The 23,818-nt window shown below is 40.5% G+C and overlaps 1 protein-coding gene across 1 annotated transcript in view; it reads right to left on the bottom strand.

Annotated features, from left to right (window-relative positions):
- TPK1 (thiamin pyrophosphokinase 1) overlaps positions 1 to 23,818 on the bottom strand; it is a gene marked incomplete at its 5' end in the record, with an annotated part of 308,235 nt that overhangs the window by 155,487 nt on the left and 128,930 nt on the right. The window contains one exon of the mRNA XM_082337756.1: positions 9,130 to 9,202. Within this exon, the coding sequence (XP_082193882.1) occupies positions 9,130 to 9,202 (73 nt within the window). The remainder of the gene's footprint in view (positions 1 to 9,129; positions 9,203 to 23,818) is intronic.

The raw sequence follows: 23,818 nt of genomic DNA, 5'->3' as shown, positions 1-23,818 counted from the left end.
CTCCACCTCTGTCTTTGTTCATATCAAAACTCCAAATAACCTTACACTTCCGTGATCAAGTTAATTAATACAGGCAAGTACAAATTTGTCAGCTTTAGCTCATCCTTTGTTTCACTGACAAGCTACAAAAGCGCTTAACTTTTCTACCTGAGTAACACACATCATTTTCTTTCTTTTCCATTTGGAGGCTTGTAGAGCACTCATCTATCTGCATGAAGAAAACCAGACCAAATCTAATCTTCTTGCATCTGGATTGTCATCCTTGAGGTTTTGTAATTGTATTCCTGTAAGGGAAGTGTAAGCACCGTGAGGGCAACATTATGGTAGGTAAAGATGTGGTAGCCCTGGATCACGTATCCCAATTTATTGTGCCTTTTTAAGTTCATAGTTGTGTCAAAGGTGAAGAAGCAAAGTTTATGGTGGCCTTGGTGAATCTGCTTCTGGAGTTTGGAGGCTAGGGAGAATGATCCTGCGTAGCCCACACGCTCCTTTTAAAGCAAGGGAATGCACTCACCAAAATGCTCACTACAGGTCGCTGAAAGCATGTCAGAAGCATTCCTCCTCCTCTTCTCCAGCCCACCAGCAAACCTTCCTACTTTGAAATGAGCAACAGGCTGCATCTTTTCACTCTGAAAATGAGAGCTGCCTGCTCTTTGACAAGATGCACAACAGAATCATTTGCAGAGGCTGCAAAGCTGCTTCTTAAAATACTGAAAAGCTGTAGCATCAGGATCTTGATGATCTTTGTCTCGGTTAATGATCAAGTTTGTGTTCCTGTTGTTGGCCAGAGTTGTGCTTTGGCTAACTATCGGGCTTCCCCACAACAGAATCAAGCTTACAAATCCCACAGAGCATTTGGGCTGAACTTGAATTTGCAGCAGCATTTGATGAGCCGCGAGGTTGTAGGTTCTGCAGCTTCATTGGAAACTGTTCTAATTAGCAGTCCATAGGCACGGGCACCGAGCCTTGTGCTCCAGGAACAATTTTCTCTTAAATTCTCTAAAAAGAAAAGATGGATGTATAAATCCCACTTACATCTAAAAAGACCTATCATCTGAGTCTTCAACCAGTAGTACCATATTAAAGCTGTCTCTTTTGTGTGAAGAGGCTTAATCACAAAATAACTCTGTTCAATTTCCTTCTCCAGATTAAGCTGTCATTGTTTAAAACACCTTTTTTGTTCCTTGCACTGGAAATGAAGTTAATTCAATACATTTCTATTTTTTAAACTTTTCTGTTATTTTCTCCATCACAGGCTGACATACCAGAGTAATGACTTCTTTCAGAGATTAACACCAGATTAAATTTTTTAAAACTCTTGGAAGTAACTCAAACGTCTGCTGCAATATAGATTCTACCCTTACCCCTCCTCAGGCCATAACCAATGAAAGGGAGAAATAAATCTCACACTGCAACATAATATTAAACTGAAATTGGATGCAAGACTAAAATACCACCAGCATCATTTTTGTTATATGGTGCACTGTTTTCTTGCATACTCGAATGTCAGGCAGTTGAGCTTCAGCTAAGGCACTTGTGAGAAGAAAGAAAACAACTCGTAACCTGCAAACTGTCATTTCAAACCCAAGCAAAAGAAAGACAAACCACCTCTAATAAAAGTTTGATCTCTTAATTTCTATATACTGTCTCCCAAAGCTACATAAGAAGCAGAAAAATACTGCAAAGGAAAATAAGAGTAGCACTTTTTTTAAGGAATGAGAACTTGGTCAAATTGCATTCTCTATTCTACTGGATAAATTAAGGCCTGACTCAGGTCCTAATAAACATACACAGTGACTCCCAATGACCTCAAAACTCGCTGAATCTCAATGATATTATATTGATCTTACAACACAAGTAGGACTTAGCTGTTTCTTCAGGTTTGAAAAGAGTGATGTGCAACTCCAGCAGCTAACACAAAGGACACACATTACTTAAAAAGATGCAGGGCTGTATAACTGAATTTGTTTGGGGTTTTGTTTTGTTTGTTTGTTTGTTTGTTTGTTTTTCCCATAAATCTCATTTGCATTTAAACAGATATATTGTCTTCTGGAAACTGCTGCCTTGGTGAAAGCATAAAGAGTGATATTAAGAACTGGACAGAGATTTATCTTGGTTTTGTTTTTCATCGCCACATAAGAACAGCACTGCGCAAGCCCAGAGTCCTGAAATCCTTCGCTTTCCAGAAGACTCTTTTCAACAGAACCTTCCCAGCTATTATACATATATTAACTCAGCAGGACACAGAACTTCTGTACAGGCTGTACATAATTTTAGGCCGTAAGTTTGACGGCATATGCAATATTCCATTGGTTTAGCTGTGCGCGCACACACACCCCCCTACGTACCCACAGAAATGCTGGGCACAATCACACGGATACAATCAGAACAGGAGTGAAAAGGTGGTTGAAGTATGTTCATCCACTGCTTATTGCAATACAAAAATTCAGGAGAATCAAACATGACTATCAAAAGCCAAGCTCAAAACCAAAATAAAATCCAAAAGACAGATATTGTCCCCAGTAAGCATTTAAACTGGGGAACATATTGCCACAGGTTTTTTGTGGATACTTGCACAGTCTAATCTACGTAGCTCGAAGAAAAGTGTGTAGACTAATTTTGGGAAAAAAATTAATCAATCTATGAAGTAATTAAACACAAAGATACCACCTCTGACTTAGGAAATCTTTAGGCCTTATATTGCTGGAAGATGAAAATGTCTATCAAAGAAGCATCACTGTGCATGCATATGCTTTCAGAGGTATTCTGTACTGGCCCAGCCGAGACCAGACACTGGCTGAATGAACTCCTGGTCCAACCTGGCGTGACTGTCCGTCACGTTCACCTTTACAAAAGTGCCACCAAGCATAGTATCTCTTACAAATTTACGACATTTCTGGAACATTACGATATTACTTTCGTTTGGCAAGAATAAGAAATCCACATAACCCAAATCACCCACGCAACTCACTTGGAAACATGATCTTGACAAGACCTCCAACATACTATTCTTTATGAAAGCTCTCCTTGAATAATTACATGACTAAGACATACAGAAGGCTTCCAGTCCAAAATCCTAAATGGCATATACAGTCATATAGTTTGAACTGTTAATAACAGGACCATCCCAGCCCTACAAACCATTTTAACTTGATGAACCTCTATCTATATTAAGACACCGAGGCTCTTTCAATGAATGTACACCAGTAGAAAACAATTAGAACTTATAACTTAATTAATTAAGTCCAGGCGGCACTGGGCACCCTCAACACATCAGAAGCTGAACTGAGGTAGGCACAGCACTTTTTACAGTTGTAAGAGGTGTCTTCAGCAGGACACATAAAACAAGGGATTGCTCGAAAGCTGAAGTGGTGATTGTCAAGTAGGAGCAGCCTGCTCAACAGCAAGACTGAACCATTTCAGATCCACCCGCACAACTTTTACAGCTCCTTCTGAAACCTTAAAACCTCTCACAAAGGAATCAGGCCCTAAAATGAACTGTGTTTTATTAGAAAACTGTTCACTTTAACAAGAACGCTTTAAATGCGTCAAACTTCTTAATATTTAATGTCCCATCCTGTATTAAAAATTAGTTTTAGAAAAAATACTAACATTTAGGGATAAAAGGTAAATTACAGTAGTCACGGAAAAACTCAATGGTGTTTATGTATTTAAAGTATAATAATATAACTGCGGGAAATCAATTACCATTGTGATTTCCCAAAATTATTAAAAATTTTGGCCTTAGAAAGCAAGCAGGGAATATGAATCTAAAACATGCCATTTAGCAAGAAAGTTTAGAAATTAGAGAGATGTACAGGCACTACTTCATTGCTACAAATACATTTTGTAAATCTAATTATAGGTGCATCATCACAGAACAAAAAGACGATACCCACACCATACCTATCGAGCTTTTCTACAGCCCTGACAACCATTAACCTTGGAAATGTAATAGAAAAAGGAAAGGGAAATTGCTACAGCTGCAGGACTGGCTGCAAAAATAATCAGCTCTATGGGGCTTAAAAAGAAAAGAGAATAGGAAAAACACTGGACTTGTAAATAAGTTCACAGCATTTAATTACAGATCTGAAGCTGACCCTACTAAGTCTACAGAAGCCTTTTAAAGCACGTGAAGTTTGCTTAGTGGAAAAGCCAAACCAGATTTTTAACAAATAGCATAATCTGGATTTCAAAGGGCACTGGATTCAACCTTCTGCTTCTAGGCGTAAGTACAGATTTGGTATAATTTTAGACAATGTCTTTGGTCTCAAAGCTTCAGAAACTGAGCCTTGTTTGAGGCATAACAATACAAATGACTGCTTTAACTTCAAAGTAATGTTTAAAAGGTTTCAGTAATAGAAATATTCAGCTAAAGCAAGAAACAAATGAAACTGCAATGACAGAAATATCACCACAAGCCCTTCCTGCTTTGTGCAGTGTCATTTCTGATGCACTTCAGACTATAAAGAGAAAAGATTGCCAGTGCATCTATTATGGGATCATATGAACATGCATAGTTCTCATGGAAGTACAAAAACTCTTCTCAATATCTGTTTTAACAATGACAGAAAACACACAGAATAAAGAATATTGAATTGGTATTCTTTATCCTTCACTTATAACGCAATATGATTTAAAAAGGAAAATTTAAACATGATATTCCATTTCCAGTTGTAGTGCAGTTTTATGCAGTTTTAACATTATTTAACTCTTTAAGAAATGGGGGAAATCATCGGTAATTTTTTAATATAAAGAATAAAAGACTGCAAGTACCTACTTGACAAGCCAACGAGGCAAAATCAAGACTGCAGAAAAGAAAAAGTAAAGCCGAATAACCTATGACGCATGCTTACTTATTCTCTCCCAGAAGCATAATGCACCTAACCCGTCACTTACGCATCCCACTCATAAGTCTATTACATGATTACTTTCCAATACAACTGAAAAAACAGCACTTTTGCCTTTAGATCTCTCCACTAACATGAAGTTATGTTAGCATGCCACACCTAACAGAGGTAAAATGGATTTATTTGCTTCACAATTATGAACTTTATTTAAATGAGGTTCCCCGACACAGTGGCGATAATCTTCCTTAAGGGAAAATGGAAACACATGCCATGTAATCCTTGCTCAACTGAAAACATCAGAGGAATTGGCTTAAAGACATCCCTTCCAGTAAAACCCTTGGGCTTCAGGAATCTGTATGCCATGTTTGCTGTAATGGCATATATCTGCTCTTGCTTTCATCATTTAAATGAAGTAGAAAACCGTCCGAGTCTAGTAGCAACATCCTGGCACGAAGCTGGTGTGATGGAGGAGTCAGGCCTGTCATTGTTTCGTGATGATGAGACAACCGCTTATAGACAACGCTTTACAGAACCATAATTAAGTTTCACACACCAAATTCAATACTCCCCCTTGTTACTCAGCACTACACTAGGCTGTCTTTGACACAAACACTTGTAAATGAGTATGTTTTGTAACTCAGTAATTAACATCCATAAGCTTTACTATGAAAAAGTAACTCCTCCTAACCAGTGGCATGCTATCTTTAGATAGATAAAAAGTCATGAGGAATTCATTTCTCAATTAGGTAGCTTTTTTAAAAAAAAAAAAAAAAAAAAAAGGAGCTCACTAGCATTCTGGTGTAAATGTAATACTTAACAGAACTATAAAACGTTTATAAAAACCACAGGCAGACTTACCTTCAGCTTCATAAACACAAAGGGGAAAAAAAAAAAATCACTTTAATTCCTGGTATAAATTACATCATTGCAATTGAAATACTGAAAGAACCTTCAGCGCCACTTGCCCATCACTGGAAGACAACTCTACAGCAATCAAGACAGACTTAAGGGATAGAAAAGTTGGCATGACTTTTCACTGTACATCATACTTAAAGGCAGATGGAGTGCAGCGGGTGAATACCCCACAGCGCTTGCTGCTTGCTTCACTTTCCTTCATATTCACTTCATGCATGTGATAGCTCCTCCGTTCTGCTGGCCATAATGAATTACTCGGTTATACATGTACGAAGGAACGGCAACGGGGAGGCGCTTCCTTGCGGGTCACAGCAACGGTACAGCCAGACAGCAGGGCTCTTGACTTACCCCAAGGAAGTGCCTTCAAAAAGTGTCACCTTCCCTTTGTGCGACATTTGGGAATAAGTTACCTCAGGTATACATGGAAAAAAGCAGGGGGCATCAAGACACAAAAATCTACACTACAGTATAAAATACTCTATGTTGAAAGTGTGAGTTTTGATGGATCTAAAGCTACAGCTACAGTGTAAGTCATTACTAACCCTGGCCTGGCAGCAGCTCAAGACAGGTGCATGTGACCGGGAAAATTCTGGCAGGACAGTCCGCTGCCTGGCAGGACGGGAAAGGTAGCCTGGCAGTAAATGGGAGCGGAGGCATTAGGAATGCCGACAGAATATTCTTGTTATTTTGTGAAGAACACCTAATGCCCTGAAAAAGTTTACCTAGAGACACATTTCAAAGGAAAAAGAAATATTCAGTTGTCTGAACTTAACATGCTCAGCTTCAGAAGTCCAGCTAATTAATGAAATCGTTGGTACTAACCTGGGCAAATGAAACTGGAATGATATCGCATGACAAATGTATGTGCTTTCAGGTAACTCTGTGTGATAAGAATGGTTCAGGCTTTCCATTTGAGCAAGAGTGATTACTTGGAAGCAAGACTGGGGAAGGGGGAGGCTGTAGGAGCACGCCAATGTCCAAGTAATTGACCACAAACATCAAAAGCTACCACGGGAAAGGGCTTTTTTCTTTGTACAGGGAAATACTGATCACTTAGTTAGCAGGTAGAATTTCTGTGGATTCTCAGTCACTTGCTCACTGAAAATGGCAACAACACATCAAAGATGCGCTACAACAATTCTTCCATTTTTCCACTCACAATCATCAACAATAGATAAAAGAGAATGTTTGAAACAATATACTATCTAATGGTAACAGCTTCCCCGTCTCTGGGTGAAATCTGCATGCAGGTGAGGGAGTGCTTGGGTGAGGGAGGAAGGACAGCATGGGAAACAACCCTAACTCACAGTGTGACGCTGTACTTCCCTCAAGCCAATGGTGCTACACCAATCTACCCACCTGAAGTTCTCTCACTGCCTGTTTTAACCAGCCCTAACCTATCACCATCACATACAACACTTCCAAATGACAATGACTTTGGAAACTGCCTGGACTACAGAGGGTGCTTTACCGGACAAGGCACTTTACAAGAAATGAAGCACACACCTCTTTTCAAATTCTGTGGTTTATTACATTTTTTGCTCAAGACACCCACCCAGTATTTACCATTCTAATTTCCTGACCACAGAGGTTTAATTTAAAAATGCAAAAAATTATTTTTCCTACCATGTACACCCAAACTTAAAATCCTAAAGTCAAACTGCTTTTTCCTCAGTCATGTATGAGAACCCCAGGCAAGGATTTTGCAGGCTAGATTACGCTCTTCATTACACCTTTACAACCGTGATGAAATACCGCTTCCTTTCCACTCTATCACAGCCCAGCACTTGCGTGGGTGTCTAAACTCTGTATGAAGCAGAACGGTTCACTACACCTTCACAGAGAAGATGTAAACTGCACATCAACACTCAGCTACAATGGAGCTGACAAAAGGCATGCTACGGCCAGAAAAGCAATCCCCGTGAAAAAGTTTAATATCAGTTTAGCTTAGCTTATCCCTTTCCATATCCTACTGTATTCTTCCCCCTCCTACCTCTTCCATCTCCTCTCTCTCTGTTGAAAATCCCTTAACTCACATTCTTTGGTAGGTCTCATCTACCTACCAACATGCAGTTTACATAAGCATTAATACCAATGTCCATGCCAAGCAGAGCAGTGCGTTTTGCGATTTCCCCGTTTGCTCACAGATCATGAATTTCCAGTCTGTAATGAATAGCATTAATCCAAAGCTTTTTATTTTATTTTCACTTCCCAAGCTGTAACCTAAAGATTTCCGAGCATTTTTCTTGAGCTGTTCTCCCAAGATGGACAGCCATCACACACTTCTCCCTTCTAACCAACGAGGCAGAACACGGAGAAAACCACACAGTGCTCAGAGAGGGACTAAAACCCAGTCCTACACACTCCTCCAGCCTTCCCCTCACAGTCTGAAACCTTTTGTTCTAATCATTTGATCCCGAGTCCATCAGGGAAGATTTTAGGCAAATTTCAGCCTCACACATTGACTTGGCAGCAGACGTATCACAGACCTCTAAGTCCCCTAGTTCACAAGGGCCAAACGCTCACTGCTCTTGCAAGTACAGCCTGCTGCAAAGGCAAGCTGGTGCACTGAGGCGAACTCTGAATTTGCAGAAACCTGCTGTCCAAGATGTGAGGGTAAAGCACTGCGCTCAGCACAAAAGCTTATACAGGCAGGCAGGCAGGCCAAGCGTTAAATGCCAAATAGTCAGCTAAAGGCAGAACTTTCAGCCCTGAGACCTAAGAAATGTGAGTTTACATTTAGGTTGCTCACTGGAAATGCAGTGGCTACACTGGGAATAAATTAATGTATGCAGGAATTTGTCCAAACACCCATTAAGGAGGGCACTCCACTAGCGAAGCACAGAAGTAGTTGGGGCATAATTCAATGCTTCAGTGGGTGATGAAAGAAACAGATGTCTCCATCTGCAGCTTCCCCCTACAAAGGTAAAGTTGTATCATGCAAAAATCACACAGAGAAACTCTCTCTAGAAAGTCTGTGGGTGCCAGCCACGTGGGAATCACGGGAGGTTCATCTTTACTGCTCTGTATCTCACGGAGGAAAAGAAGTCACAGATTTTTTCAGGAAGTTTTATCCTAGTTTCTAGTTGCTATAATGCCCAGCAACATACCATCTATTTCTTGAGCTGGTGCCATGAAACTGCACCCTACGCAGGACTCGGGCAGTACCGCACCTCCCGTGTTTACTTTAAGCATCAGTACAGTGCTGGGCAGAGCGCAACATCTGAGCTTGCAAGGTGCTTCACAACTGAAGCCTCAAAGAAAGCAATGGAGCCAGAATCACTTAATGCCCAACGGGGGCACTAATGGGTTGGATCCTACAATGCTCTAACACACACGAACTCATCAAAGAGATTTAATTTACCTTGACCTTGTAGTACTCCTTGACTTCAGGCTGAATGGAATCAAAATCACCACTGATGTAATCAGGCAAGAAGCTGAAAGGAAAGCAATGAGCAGTGAAATGAAAAATTAATCCATCTTACTACATTTAATATTTATTTTCTCAAGAGCGCTAAGGGGTACAAGCATTAATCTCTCAAGGGAAAAGGAGTTAGTTAAAGGCATGTTAAAACAGGAGTTGATATGAGGTGATACAAAATAAGGTAACGGACGAACTGTAAAACTGGTGAACCTAGGGTCCCTTTTTTGCTGAGGGAGCTACACATCGCTTAGATGCTTACACGTCTCCCTGGGTCAGTAAGGCAAATTATATCTGCACGGTTCTAGAAAGACAACTCCCAAATATCTTTCAAATGTATCATTCAGTCAGCAAAGTATTTGAAAAAGCATATCTGAGTGCTGCATGTCAAGCCGCAGAGGATACCATTTGTCAGAAGATGATGATGATGATAATGATGATGATGCTCGGACAGCTGCTATGCCACAGATGTTCCAAAGATTTGTATTTTAGTTGTTACTGATGTCATCTCATTTCTGCTTTTCTCCTTGATTATTAAAAATAATCCCCCCCAAAATACGGAAGCCAAATGCTCAGTGATTTTTAAGTCATACCTTGGATGTACAAAATGTGTATGAACTTGATTTCAAATCCTAACCGTCCTTTGTACAGTAATATTGCTGCAAAGCACAGAGAAATAGTGTTGTGGTATTTACCTCAACTTGCTTCTTGTTGGTTTTTAATTTCAGAACGCTTCAAAATATTTACTGTATAAATTCTTGTCAAATTCATAACAAAACTTCAACTGGTACAGAAAGAACAGTTTAAGAATATTTTCTTGGGGAAAAAAAAAAAAACCAACATAGAAAAACAGCTTTCCATCTTGCACAATTCCTGGAGTTTTAAGCAGCAGCTAAGACGACAGGTGAAAGTGTTGCCACGGTTTCAACAGACAAGGCCTGAACTGAGTTTTGAAATTAAAGCTGTGATTTCAGTGTTTTCTAACAATTTAAATACATAGCTCCTTTTCTCCAAGGTTACTATGCTTTACAAGGGGTATGAGAGTTCATCAGCAGATTAGTTTACAGCTCTAGCTGAGTTACGAGGAATGGGGCAACGCATATTGGAACATATTTTTCTTCCACGTGATTTTAGAAGAACGCTGCAGGGTCTGCAAACTCCCCACATCAGTAAAACTTAGAAAAAAATCTCACGTTCTGGCTCTGTTCAAAGATTTCAAAAGAGACGCATGGTCACTGGCCACCATGAAAACTGAAAGCTGCTTCAGCAGAAGCTGGTAAGTACAACTGTTGTGAGTTAGTCCACGTGCAATTATGGCATCTCAAATTTACTATTCTCTGCTGTTACTAAGGCTGTTATAAAAGGATATGTTCTAAAAATAGTCCCTCCAAAAGTGAAGCTCCCACACTCGCGGCGGGGGGAAGGGCAGTCCCTTCTGCATAGGGTTTTATTGAGGACGCAGAAACGAACTAGAAGAAATGCAAATCCTTCAGTGCTCTGTCTTATATGCCCAAGTCAGTACAGTTCAAAACCAGCAAAAACTAAACAGAAAATTAGATTTGCTTCTTCATTGTGAGACTGACCTTTTCAACATACAAAAAAATACCATGTTTTCAAAATTTAAATTTTAAATTCCTGCCTTTTTACCTTTCCACAAGTTTCCCAATGAAATATTTACTGAATACAATGAACTTAAAAAACTATAGGTATTCTCTTCTATTTTTTTATTTTCCTTTCATTTCTTCCTGATTGAAACAAAACCATTAAGAGCAAACTCACTCTAGGCGTTACGGTGGTGGCCCCGAATGCAAGCCCTGGAGGCAGGAAGAACAACAGCCAGTCGTCACGGAGAGCCAACTTGGTATGACACACACATCCACGCTGATGAAAAAGCTGCTGTCTTAAGGTTGTTTATCTTACCAAAATGCAGTACATAAATCCAAAAGTGTCTTTGTCATTTTTTTTTCTCTACAGTAACTACAGACTGCAGTGCTTTTAAATAATCAACCATTTCTCCTGAGTGCTTCAAGAGGCATAACTGGGAGCAGAATTAGCCAAAAAAGTATCTTCTCAGAATCAAATGCTCCTGCACAGCTTTTGCTGTCATCCAAAGTAAAACCATTTCCATGAGAAAAGCTAGCTGAAGTTCTGTCTGAATTTTTACAAGCAAAAGAAACAGGAATCTCAGCTGCACCTTCCACGTGCTCTGCCGGGGCTCCTGGCTACGCCGCCTGAGCGCGTCTCCTCTGCCAGGAAGCGCTACGTCCATTTTCAAAACACCCTCTCTAAACAGTTCACTTGTAGGCCCCACAAAGCCAGAAGTGATTAACAGAGAAGAAGGAATCATGGCTGGGACTTCCAAAATTTCCAAAAGTCTAAGCCGCACGTTAATGAACACGAAAAGAAGAATGCGTTCTTCTCTTCCCCTTCCCTTTTAGGAACACGAGAAACAAGGGAAATTCAGAAAGTCACTGCTGATTAATCTAAAAAACATCCACCATTAGTAAACCTCAACTTGCACCGTCTGCCTCACAAATATCATAAAACGTTTCAGCTTTATCTTCAGAGGGTGGCTGCTCTTTATAGCTCATTGACTACGCAAACCAACAAAAGCAAGCCAACATTTAGTCAAGAGTCAAAAGCTGCATTCGACTTGGGCCTTCTGAGTTCCATGGAACAAATTGCCTGATTCAGGTGAACGGAACTGAGTCAGACCTCTTCTCCCATTAACACAAGTGAGGAGTCATTGTGTGAAAAGCTGTCCTAGACTGACTAACCTCAGAGAAGATCAGCACTAGCTGATACAGAAAAAGGGGAAATAGTTGAGAGAGAAATATATGGAGAAAACCCTCATACGAAAGTAACTTCAGAATATTTTGTAATTTGTTTGCTTTGGTATAGTTTTGTATTTACTCCAGAGTACAGACTAGTCCAGGAGAACAGGCTCTGGAGAATCACATATCAAGCTTACTACTATGTGAGTGGAAGAAATTGTGTCAGAAAAAAGTAACAAGAAAGGCCCCTCCATAAATTTAGAACAGCCGCCCTTATTTAAAGCACGGATTAAAATCAGGTGTAATATTAGTCTAACCCATGCTTTCCTACCCTCTGACTTCAAATTCATGAATAATTCTTATTCTGTAGCATAACCGTATTGAAGATGACATATATTTCAGTGACATATATGGCACATACCCTTTAGTGAAGGAGGTTATCTTTTTGCCCATGATGGCAAAAGAGGTCTTTAATTCCTTTTCAAAGTGCAATTTAAAATTTTAATTTCTCAACAGTCCCGATGATGCAGTCTACTGCATTTCAGAACCATGTTTTCCCAGTCTCATTAGCTATTAATTATCACTATGCATATAAGGTCATGACCAGCTCAGCTGGCTTGATCCTCTGCTGCCTTACGCTGATATTTGTCAGGAGTGAGCCAACTCCATAATCCTAACGGGACCGACAGTATAAAATTCATGTGAGATCAGCCTAGTCTACCAAGCCTCTTCTAGAGCTGTCAAGCATTATAACACCAGGCCCTGAGCAACACAAAATCCTGACGGGCTTTGGGCCAGCCGGAGCTTTTCTTTCTCTTCTCATTCTCTTTCCTTTTTTGGGGGTTGAGGTGGGGTTTTTGGTTTGGTTTTAGGTTGTTGCTTTTTTGTTGTTGTTCTTTTGTTTTTTGTTCTCATCAGGGTATTTTAGAGCCATACGGCATCCATCTAAAATGAGTACAGAGTCAGGAGGGCCAGGATTGCTTTCAGATAAGGACCTGAAGGCACTTCCATAGCAGACTGCTTATGTTTTGTGTGTATAACTTGTATTTTAAAAACCCACAGAGTTTCAATATGAAACCTTTAAAGGTTTAGCTAGCTTACCAAGAAAAAACAGCACTATTTCTCAGAAGTTTTGAGATGGATCCCAGTTAGGGGATTTATCCAAATTGGATATAGCCTGAATGTTGACTGAACAGTTTTATGAACTCCCAGGGTGCTGGGCTGAAGAGTGGGAGGGGGTAAAAAAAGAAAGAGATTCCAGCAAGTTTGCCATAGTTTCAAGATACACTAATGAAATTTTAGTCACCAGTACCATAAAACAGTAATCGACTCTTACCACAGACAGATTACAAAATAAATAGAAGCTATTTAAACTCCAAGGTTATCATGCTAAGTAAGCACAACTGTGCCTTTTGCCTTCAAGAAACCCATCTAACGGACACAGCTTAATTTAAGAAGCAGTTTTATTTTTAAATATTCAACACTAATGAATAGCATGTTAAGTTTAAAACATCAGAATACTTAGTTCTTTATTCACTCACTTTAAGAATTCAGTATGGAGTGGTAAATACACCTTTTATACAGTTATGAAAAAGAAAAAAAACCCATCACACTTCAGCAGTTTATAATAAAAAACTATGCTGCCTCCTTAAATAAATTGCTGTGGCATAACTGTTCAGTTCTATCATTAATTCAAAGTTACAGTTTCCTAGTACTATTGACTGTTCTTGTGATGTAGCTCCTTTAGCACATAATTGTCTGCAATTAACCTTTTTTAAACAAATGTTAACATCAGAGACATGAACATTTAAAGGCAGTATCTGCGGTACCCTTTGCTTCCTTCAGTTACAGCACAGAAAACAATCCCACGCAGACAAGCTGTACGTGTCCCAGCTGTATCATTCGAGGGCACAGAGCCGGTTCCCTAAGCTTTTTTTTTCACTACTAAAAATAAATTTCAAAGCCGGTGCCTTTTACCCCAGACTAAAAGACACACACAAGCTACTTCCCAGTAGAAAAAATACAGTGAAGATAAAAAGCTGCAGAGTTAACATGAAGCAAAGTCACTAAAGTCAGCTTTGACTTTCATTAGCATCTAGTAGTTGGGACTACAGAAGATAAAGCACTCGAGCATTACTTCAGGATAAATATTAAAATCACAGTTTAACAAAAACCCCCAACGAGGAAAAATTAATGCCCCCAAATCTACATTTGCTAACTGTTAAGATGCACTTTCAGCTTGCCCTCCTGACTGTCAGTCTTGACTAGAAGGGTGAGTGAGTGCTGTTCTCATCAGAAAGGTGTTAAGTCTGTTTAAATCCATCAGAAGTATACTGTTAACTGCTGTGAAGATCAAAGTGTCTTAAAAAACTCCCAGAGATAGGTACAGCACAAGTAGATACCATTTATATTTTGCCTCAAAGCAGCATACTCAGATGCCCCATCTAGCTCTACAGAAGTGAGTTCCTGGGGAAAGGAGAAATGTCAAATTGTGAGATATATTCAGAGTTAATGCCCATTCAATCTATAAATACCTTCCCGGTATTACCTGCAAGGTTCCCACAAGTCACACCTGAAGCTCAGAAGCCAAACACTAAATACCAATACGACTAATGAACTTCAAACTGACCATAAAAAAGCATTTTGTTTTGGTTCACATTGAACAGATCACACTAAGGATTCCATAACTTATTATTACCATCAGGCCTTTTAAAAACAGCTAAAGCACAGTCCTTACCTCCTCCACCCTCTGCTTCCCAATCAAGACTCTCTTGAAGTCAGCTAGCTTCCATTTTCTGACTCCATGGTTCACATCACTGTTATTTCAATCCACAAAGCCTCCCTTATCATTATACAATATTTGAATTAGGGTGGCGCTGACAATGACGCTGTGCTAGTTGCTATATGAATCAGGAAAAAAACCCAAACAAACAAAAAAAAACCCAAAACAAACAAACAATTCCCCATCCCTTCTTCCAAGACCTTAATAAACCCTAATGTTGGTTATGCAATTGCTTACACAGAACACAATTCCCAAACAACATTTTGTACATGACAATAAATCCAGATGAGATTTAACAAGATTTGGGGAGGAAACAAAAGAGCGGGGGGGACGGGGACGGACAACAACAGTACTGCAGACCCCAATTTAACGAGGGAAGCAAGTCTATGCATACATCAGGCCATACACAGATAGCAGATCCGTGTGACCCTGCCAGAATTCTTTGCACAGACTGTTACCAAATCCGTGGATTACAGTCGGGTAGCTCTGTGGTTAACAGTACTCGGTAATATTTGGCAACCTTGGAGAACAGCCTCTGTTCTCCTTACTTTTTAAAGAGCTTAGTGTTAAAGAGCATAAAAGTATTATTTTATTTGCAAACGCTATGATTTAAAGAAAAAGATAAAAGTGTGTGAAGATATGAGGGCAATAATGCATTCATTTATGCTTGCCTGGTATGCAGTGTCACCTTGCAAATAATAAAAAAAAAAATCTGAAATAAATTGTAGAACATATTACCCTCAGCTCAAACTGCTATGCAAAGCACACGTCAGGGGGACATCTTCTGCAGGGGACAGCCAAATAGCTCCCATTATCATTAATAAAAATCATGCAGCTAACGCCCTGCCGCAAAACGTTATCCCTCAGTGACAAAGAGAAGCGTTAATGATAGCTACAACTGTTGAATTTTTCTTTTTAATTGCCAATATTTGAAACTGTTCTCTAGTTACAATCAATACAGCACAAAATAAAATGATGCTCCAAGATTTAAGAACGGCTCTCTTGTTTTCCATGGTGCTGAACACCCTCCTGTGCTCAGGTAAGTCCAGGCACTTCAGGAAAAACCCACCACGCACAGGACAAAAGCTGGGGAAGCGCAACTACTCATCCACAAGTGCCAACCTCTAGTCTTCTAGGACACGAGGCCACAGAAATGGGGAGGGAAGACGAGCAATGTAACCAGGACTCCCTCCCACAGCTGAGGGTATCTGACTAACTGAGAAGATAGAGGCTGACAAGACACCCAAAACCGTTTTCCCTCTTTTCATGTCAAAGCATGGCAGAATTTGCCCTAAAAATTGAGGAAAATCAGCCACTACATTAGAGAAAGGTAAACTGTTCACTATGAACACTTTAGACAGCATGTGAGGAATCAAAAGGATGGGATGGGATCTAAAACCTGGTAAATTTAGATCAAAGGAGTCACAAAACTACACAAACTGAGTTTTAGATACTAGTCTCAAAAAGGCAGCGCTGGAGGCCAGAGCCAGCTCAGGGCTTCTTCATGGGGTGCCATCAAAGTTGGATTTTGCTGCTCCAACGTGAGAACAAACTTTTCCAAGAGAAGATAAACAATTTCTCATCTTTCCCAGAAGAGCTAGAAAGATGCATATTATATTTTTTTTCTCCTAACTAGATAGTTACTAACAACCCCTACCGTGTGGCTTGAAATCTCATTATACAATTTTAAAAGTCAGCTTTGATGACTGGTATTTTAACTCTACGTGTCCTTTTTGTGAAGTGACACACCAGTAAGCAGGCCTAAAAGTCAAGCACAATCAAAGAGTAAGCAGTTATATGTGGAAGACCTTCACTGGGATTTCTTTGCTTCCATCATTTACTTACTCTCACCTGAGTACCTTAAGTACCTGCCGCGAGTTTAGCATCTGTTTACGTACTTCCAAAACCAGGGAAGACGACGTATGCAGGAGAGGCTGAGTTTGAAGAAGCGCTTTGCTTCTTCAGGGCTTGAAACTGCAGTAAGTAGCTTGCAGCAGAAATCCTTTAAAGCCCTTCCTACCCAGTGACTCACGAGCGCAATGAGAAGAGATTTATCCCCTTATCGAGCAACCTGTTCCAACCAGGCAAGGAGAAATCTGCAGGTTTTCAGAAGTCTTAATTATGCTTCTCCAGTTCAGGCCTGCATTTTCTTTTCTGATTTCCACATACAAATCATTTTAGAGATTAATTTTCCGTTTCACGGCCTGAAAAGAGACATCTTGACACTTATCCATAAGGAGGAAGACCAGCCATAAAAGGTGAATTGCCACACAAAAATCTATTTAAAAACACCTACCCAGAAGACATGAAGTCTTAAGCAGGAAACCAGAACATCTGATGACAACACAACTACTGAAAGGCAAACACGACTCCCATATGGTTAATGAAAGTATCTTCTACCCTGGGATCCGACTGCCTGTAGAGCAGCCACTGAGCAAACTGCTGACCCTTTTTTTTTTTTTTTTTGGGGGGGGGGGGGGGGATTGGATGTGTTTGAGTACCTTAAATATATTAACAAAATTTCTTCAAATTTTGAGCCCTTACACTGATAAGCTACACAACATTTTGCAGAGAAACAATGCACTGAGGATCCTGAAAACACTTGGGCTACACAGAGAAACAAAACAAACCGTTTCATCTTTTTGGAGGATGTGAGCCACACAGCGAGGAATGGAGAAAAGACACGTAACGGCAGACAACCCTTTGAAGTCTGTTGTCTCTGTATGGCTGAAATTTGGTAAGTCAGTGGGAGACAGGAGTTTTATTAAACCTTTTGCTGCTGACCTCTGCTGCAGCTTCTCCTGAGCTGACACAGAACCATGATATTCCACCAGAGCATTAGCATTTCAAAAAGTACCTGCACCTCTTGCCCAGCACAGAAGCATTAATTAGAGAGCTAGCAGAAGATAAATGCGCATACAAAATGAGAGTCGGGCTCTATCTGATGCTTGGTAACCTTTACCAAAAAGCACCCTCGCTTTCATCAGATTAACTCAAGGGAGTGTTCTCCCATTTCTACACAATTTAGCTTACAACGTATGACCCTATTTCATTTTCTGGAACTTGTGATTTATACAACACGACACTGCAAAGTTTAATAGAAATTCTTTTAAGGTTAGCACTAATCGCAAAGGTGAAAGGTTGGCCTCAAGAACTCTGAAGGAACTGCTGGAAAAGTGTTTAATATAGCAGCAGTCCTGTCTTCAGCGGGCTGGAGCATCTCTGCTGGGTAAGGCTTCTGCAGCTCACTTTAATCCTTGTCTCGCCATCCTCACCTCCTCACAGTGTCACCACCTCTACAGACTCAAAGTACCACTATGGATATTTTAGTTAGCAAAGCCAACAGGTTTACCATTATGAACACACACAAGCAGCTCTCTCTTTCCCAAGTAAGTAACAATCATTTTGGTGAGCATAGCTGCAATTTAAATGCCTCTGATAAAGCTCCAATTACAGAATAAAAACCTCTTTTATAGTTACCTGACATATGGATGAAATTAATAAACAAAATAAAGCTGCAACTCTCCTGCATAAATAAATCTACCTTCTGATCACAACCTGATGTACCCGGCTGAAATAGTTTTTCTATCAAGGTTTTATTTGTTCCATGTTTTTTAAGGAACAAAGACTGAAGGATTGACAAAATGCATTCAACTAATGAAAAGTCATCTCTCTCTTGCTGTTTTCTTCTGTAAAATGTTTAAACTGCTAAAATAAACAGATAAGTTCATACCTGTGCTCTGCACCTTAACAGACGCTACAGGATGTCTGGTTGACAGTGACTTGCCGGACCTAAATTTTTATTTCTTTCTGCTGTTCGTTAGTGAACAAACCTACATGTAAGGAAATCTAATAACCTGTAAGGAAACCTGTGGCAGTGCCACCCTGGCTGCTATACGGGCTGTCTGCTTTCCCAAAGACTGCCTCTCCCCAGTGCAAGGAAACGTGCTAAACTTGCTGTTAACGTCTTCCTTTTGCTTTGTGGCAGTCAGGTTCCTCCTCCTGGCAGCCAGCACAGCTTTCAATGCCCCCCAAAGAAAAGGGCTTTTAAGAAGTTAGCCATCGCCACCACGGGGAAGCTCCCTGCAGCTCCCTGGACAGCTTATCTGAGAAGAGGAGAGAGCAATTACGCAGCCATGGTATCCAGTGTAAGGGTGGGAAATGTTCCTTAGGAGGAAAAAAAATGAATTTGGCACTGGCCAAAGCATCGTGCCAAATCCCAAAGTCCTTCTCATGTCTCAGAGTTTCCTTCGCCCCCCGAAAGCCCCAGCTGTCACACAGATACTCGGAAGGTACAAGCTTTTCCTATCTTCAGCTACTGTCTAATGCTGGAGTAACTCACCAGCAGCTAATTGAGCCAAGATAGCTTACAGAAAATGAGATGAAGTTTATATTAATTATTTCATGATATAGCCCACAGCCGCTAAATATTAAAACCAGGAAGCAGGCCATCTCTTCTCAGATGTATCTCATGCCTGCGTAGTGTGGCCTGCTAGGCCATACTGTACTAATCTGACCTACCGATATTTCACCTGCAGCTTATTAAACTCATTTTACCAAGGAAATACTGATCCTAAGCACAACACACAACGGCTATCATAACAATCACAAGAGTCTGCCCTGCTTTTTACCTCTGGTACAGACTTAGCAGTCTTAACTCTTGAGAAAGAACCAACAGCAAATATATCAAGGCAGCAAATTTCTGCAAGAGGTCAAGGTCTGCAAATAACACTTCCTTCAGATCGCATTAGAAGACACCTACTACTGCAAGGTCTTAACGACAGAAATCACTAACAAGCACCAGGAATCTGCACCCACGTGCCGAAATCCTCACTAGGTCCCCAATCCTTCAAACCCGCCCAGGTACAGCCTTGCTCAGCACACACGTAACCAGCAGCTCTCCTCCCCGGGGAGAGGGAAGCTTTGCATCAGCTCCATCCGAAACCAGCACAGCTACACGCAACACAGCTGGTGGGTCTGAATCCACAAGGAGTTCAACACAAACTCACGTTCAGAAGCAAATTTATGCTTATAAGTACACAATTCAGACTTTGCAGATGAGAAGAGGATGTAAAATTAATTTCTTTTATTTTACTAGATTTAAAACTGAGCAATTTTCCAAATAATCTTTGCTACAAAAAAAAAAAAAAGAAAAAGAAAAAGAAAACCACAAAAAAAACCCAACGAAGTGTCAGCATGACCAAGAGAAATCAAAAGGGCACTGTGAAGGGTCTCCAAGGCCACACTGAGAATATGGTTGACTGAAGTGTATATAAATCTGAGCTAGCTTAAAAATAGCTCAGAGACTAGTAGTTACAATGGCAGTGGTTGCTGTGCTGCTGTGCTTGTTTCCTGGACAATACGAGCTTCAGATATAACATTCTTAACTGCGTTCAAGAAACAAACATCCCCCTACCACCACCTCCCCCAATCCATTAGTCAAACTGGGGTGCTACACCGTGTTTTCAGTAAAGCAAGTAGGTATGTGCTACTATGGCCATTAAATCTTTAATGTCCAGACTGTGGCTGGGACCGATCTACCAAATTCCTACTGTATGTTGCTTAAGCTGGCTGTCATCATCAATGTTTTATCAAAAGCAAGGAAATCATACTGTGGAGGGAAGGTTTTAAGAGAACCTGAGCCAGCCCTCCAGTTTGTGTCTGCAGTATTTAGTTCACTGTCACTAGTATTTAGAGCACAAATGATAGCATTTAGATAACTGCCTACCTGACAGATACCAAATCCAGGCAGGTAGATGTATAGATTTAGTGCTCATTCATAAATGGCATACACAGAAAAAACTGCACACACGACTGAGGTATTAGAAACATTACAAACGTACACATGATATTGTAGAGTTCTCCGTTCCCGGTTATCCCCCTCCCTAATCCTCCTCCTTTCCCCCTTTTTGTCTATGTGAGTTAAAAACACTCTCAGACAGAAAATTCCTCATTCTGGATAAGTAGCGCATAGTCCAAAGAGCCCCCATCTTGGGCTCTGTACAAGTAATTTTCTATCAAGTAGAGTAGCTGAAAAAAAAAACCAAACTTTTGATGTAAACCCTGACGCTGTTGATGCCCTGCTTACTATAAGAATTTTTTAACAATACCCCTCATATCAACTTCACAATTACGATTAAAAAAATATTTACAAAACCCTTAACTGCTATCCTACTAAGTTCTATTACTGTCATTACCACTTTCATTTAAGCTTCTATTAAATTTCAACACACTAATTAACTTTTCTTATAGAATCAGAAATGGATCTTAAGGACACAGATCTACCTATAAATAATACAAATGCAACGATAAGCTCTTATTAAAAGCTATTCCCTTTATATACAGTGATACTAGTTGTTCCTCAGGGAAGACATTCAGAGGTCTGATACCCCCGCTGTACGAGAAGGGAGTGGAGAACTCTGAGCGGATGCAGCATTGGAAATGCCTTGGAAATGCCTTGACACAGAGGAGCTGAGAATCAGCCGCTCTGAATTGGGGGGGTATTGAGACGCTCGAGGAGTAGCCTGAAGGCCACCACAGGTGACATGATGTAATGTAACTGTGATTAGAGATGTCATTTGATAGAAGAGTGAAGTTCTGGATGACAGTGTGGTCCATTTCTTCAGTGTAAAATTCACTACTAGATATCTTTTCCCACACATTTTAATATTGGCAGGTCATTAATTCATAGGTTTATAAGTTTTTGACAAACGTGTAAAGTTGGGAGGAATAGACCCATCTGCCTGATAATGAGGTAAGAGACCTATATGCTACTGGAATGACAGGAAAAACTCTCACTGAAGTGACTTTTTAAGTTGTCATCAGAGAGAAACGGATAGTCCTCCTGAAGATTAACAGAGGATTGTATTTCATTGTAAGCAAAACCACCACCTAAATCTTAAGTTGTTAAATATCTATTTAAGCTCAAATGCAAAACAAGCCTGTACCAGCCAGTTAGAGCCAGCCAGCCTGTAACAAACAGAAATTTGTACTTAGACGTTGATAAAAAGGCACAAAGATTTTGGACCATTCCCACCTTCAAATTCAGCTCCGCGCGCTCTAGTTGTGGCACACCTACTCTCCGTCTCTAAAGTCGCAACGGCTGGTGGGGTTCACACCACAGCAGGTTTTGGGGATCCCATCACCAGTGTTTTTGGCAACACGGCTCTCTAATTTTCTAGAACACCACCTCCCTTACTTAGGTCCATGAGAGAGAGGGAGGTGGTGAACACAGACTCCCCTCCCAGAGCCGTGGGACCACGGCCGGGTCCAAGGCCCGAGAAGAGCAGGCTGCAGCATCAATGAGCCGATGCAGCTTTTCCAGAGGCCAGGCCGCGGAATCGAAGAGCAGTTTCTTTTCAGCTGCACTCCTGGCTGATGTCGGTACATGGAAGGGCTGATGTAAGGTAGAAGGATTCTCAGCTTTTACAGAATTTTATAAAATGCAGGTTCCTAGATTCATGCCTATGCTTTGTCTAGCCCAAGAACGAATAGGTACGAGCAGGTTTCCCCATCCCTTTCTTACACAAGGTGGGAAAAACAGTTTACAAATGCAGCTTTCAGTTGAAAAAAAAAAAAAAAAAAAAACCACAAAACCAATTAAAATTACTTTTAAAACACAGAAGGAAGGAATTAAAACTACAACCTACCGGTAACCCATGCTTTTGTTCTCTAGATTCCTATAATACGTTCAGTCACTACAATCATTCACTCTTCAGCGATAACAGAGTGGAGCAAGCCAGTGTAAGAACATCTGAATCAGCTGATTTACAATGATGGCTGGGGAAAAAAAAAAAAAAACAAAAAACCAACAACAAAGAAAAATCTACATTTGGATGGACAACTTGTCTGTGGCCCTGTGCCAAGATCCTGCCTAATACACTTGAACGTGCTGAAATATTAAACCCCAGAAGCACAAGAACTCAAAGGGAAATTTTGATGAGCTCTTAAACAGGGTCATGAACACGATTGTATTTCTGCTGGTGCTACTGAAAGAAGTCAAAACTTGCCATGGCTTTTCCAGTGTGAAAGTGGCAAAGAAAGCACTTTCCACTCTGATTAAAAATGAGATCCCGCAGAACAGGGGAGGCATCACCCTCCTGATGAAAGCCCTCTTCAAGCATGTCAGGAACGCTATTAGAGTTCTCGAAACCACTCCCGAGGTGTATTACGATCACATATATGCATGACAGCGCTGACCACTTAATCCCCCTCCTGTCATAGGCAAGTTGGAGAATAAAAATTACACTGACACCCAAGGGTATTTTATAATAGAATATGAAATAAAATAATAAATTTGCAGATGATTTTGGCTTTGCCTCGTGGTACTGCATTATACACCAAATATGCCTGGCCTCTCATTCATTACTATTTAATTACAACAGAATACCTTTCTTTCAGACTTAATTAACCTCTAGAAGGAGTTTGTGACCTTGGGACCCTCCTGCACACTTGCAACGTGCTGTTAGAATATTGCTCTGCCAGCAAACACTTCCTTTAATGCTGAGATTTAACGAAATGCACCGGTTTTTACGGGGAACACACGAAACAGGAGAACCCTGCATGTGGTCACTTAATGAACAAGAGCTAGAGCGCACCAATTAGAATCATAAATCCATACAAGATTAATGTTAAAAGATGCCACAAGATTTTCCCCAGAGGACAGGCTCATTACAGTAAACATGATCATGGACGCTCTTCCTTATTACTTTCACTGTGGGGCAGAGAAGAGGACGTAAGGAAACGAGGAGGGATTCGCCCATGTAATTCCTATTTGTTTAAGCCGGCAGAAGCTTAAGTGTCCCACCAAGCCCAATGACAGTGTAGCACAGTTCCAGCTCCCGTCTTTGTCAGAAATTGCTGTTCAATTTGAAATGCTTTGACTCTAAAAGGAAATCAGAGAGCAGTAACCTTTTCACAAGATGAGAGGCAGAACCACAGCCCGTGCAGTTGCTTTCATTGCTTTGCTGCAAAGCTTTGAATGATGGATCAGTGTTGGCCCCTCGGTGCCAATCAGAGCGGATGCTTGCAGAGTGGGCACGGGTTCAGTAACTCACTTGCTAGCAATGTTAACTCT

Source organism: Platalea leucorodia, assembly GCF_965183815.1.
Source record: "Platalea leucorodia genome assembly, chromosome: 1".
Lineage (NCBI taxonomy): Eukaryota > Metazoa > Chordata > Aves > Pelecaniformes > Threskiornithidae > Platalea > Platalea leucorodia.
The sequence above is the reverse complement of the archived record's forward strand: the minus strand, read 5'-3'. Positions and strand labels throughout refer to the sequence as shown.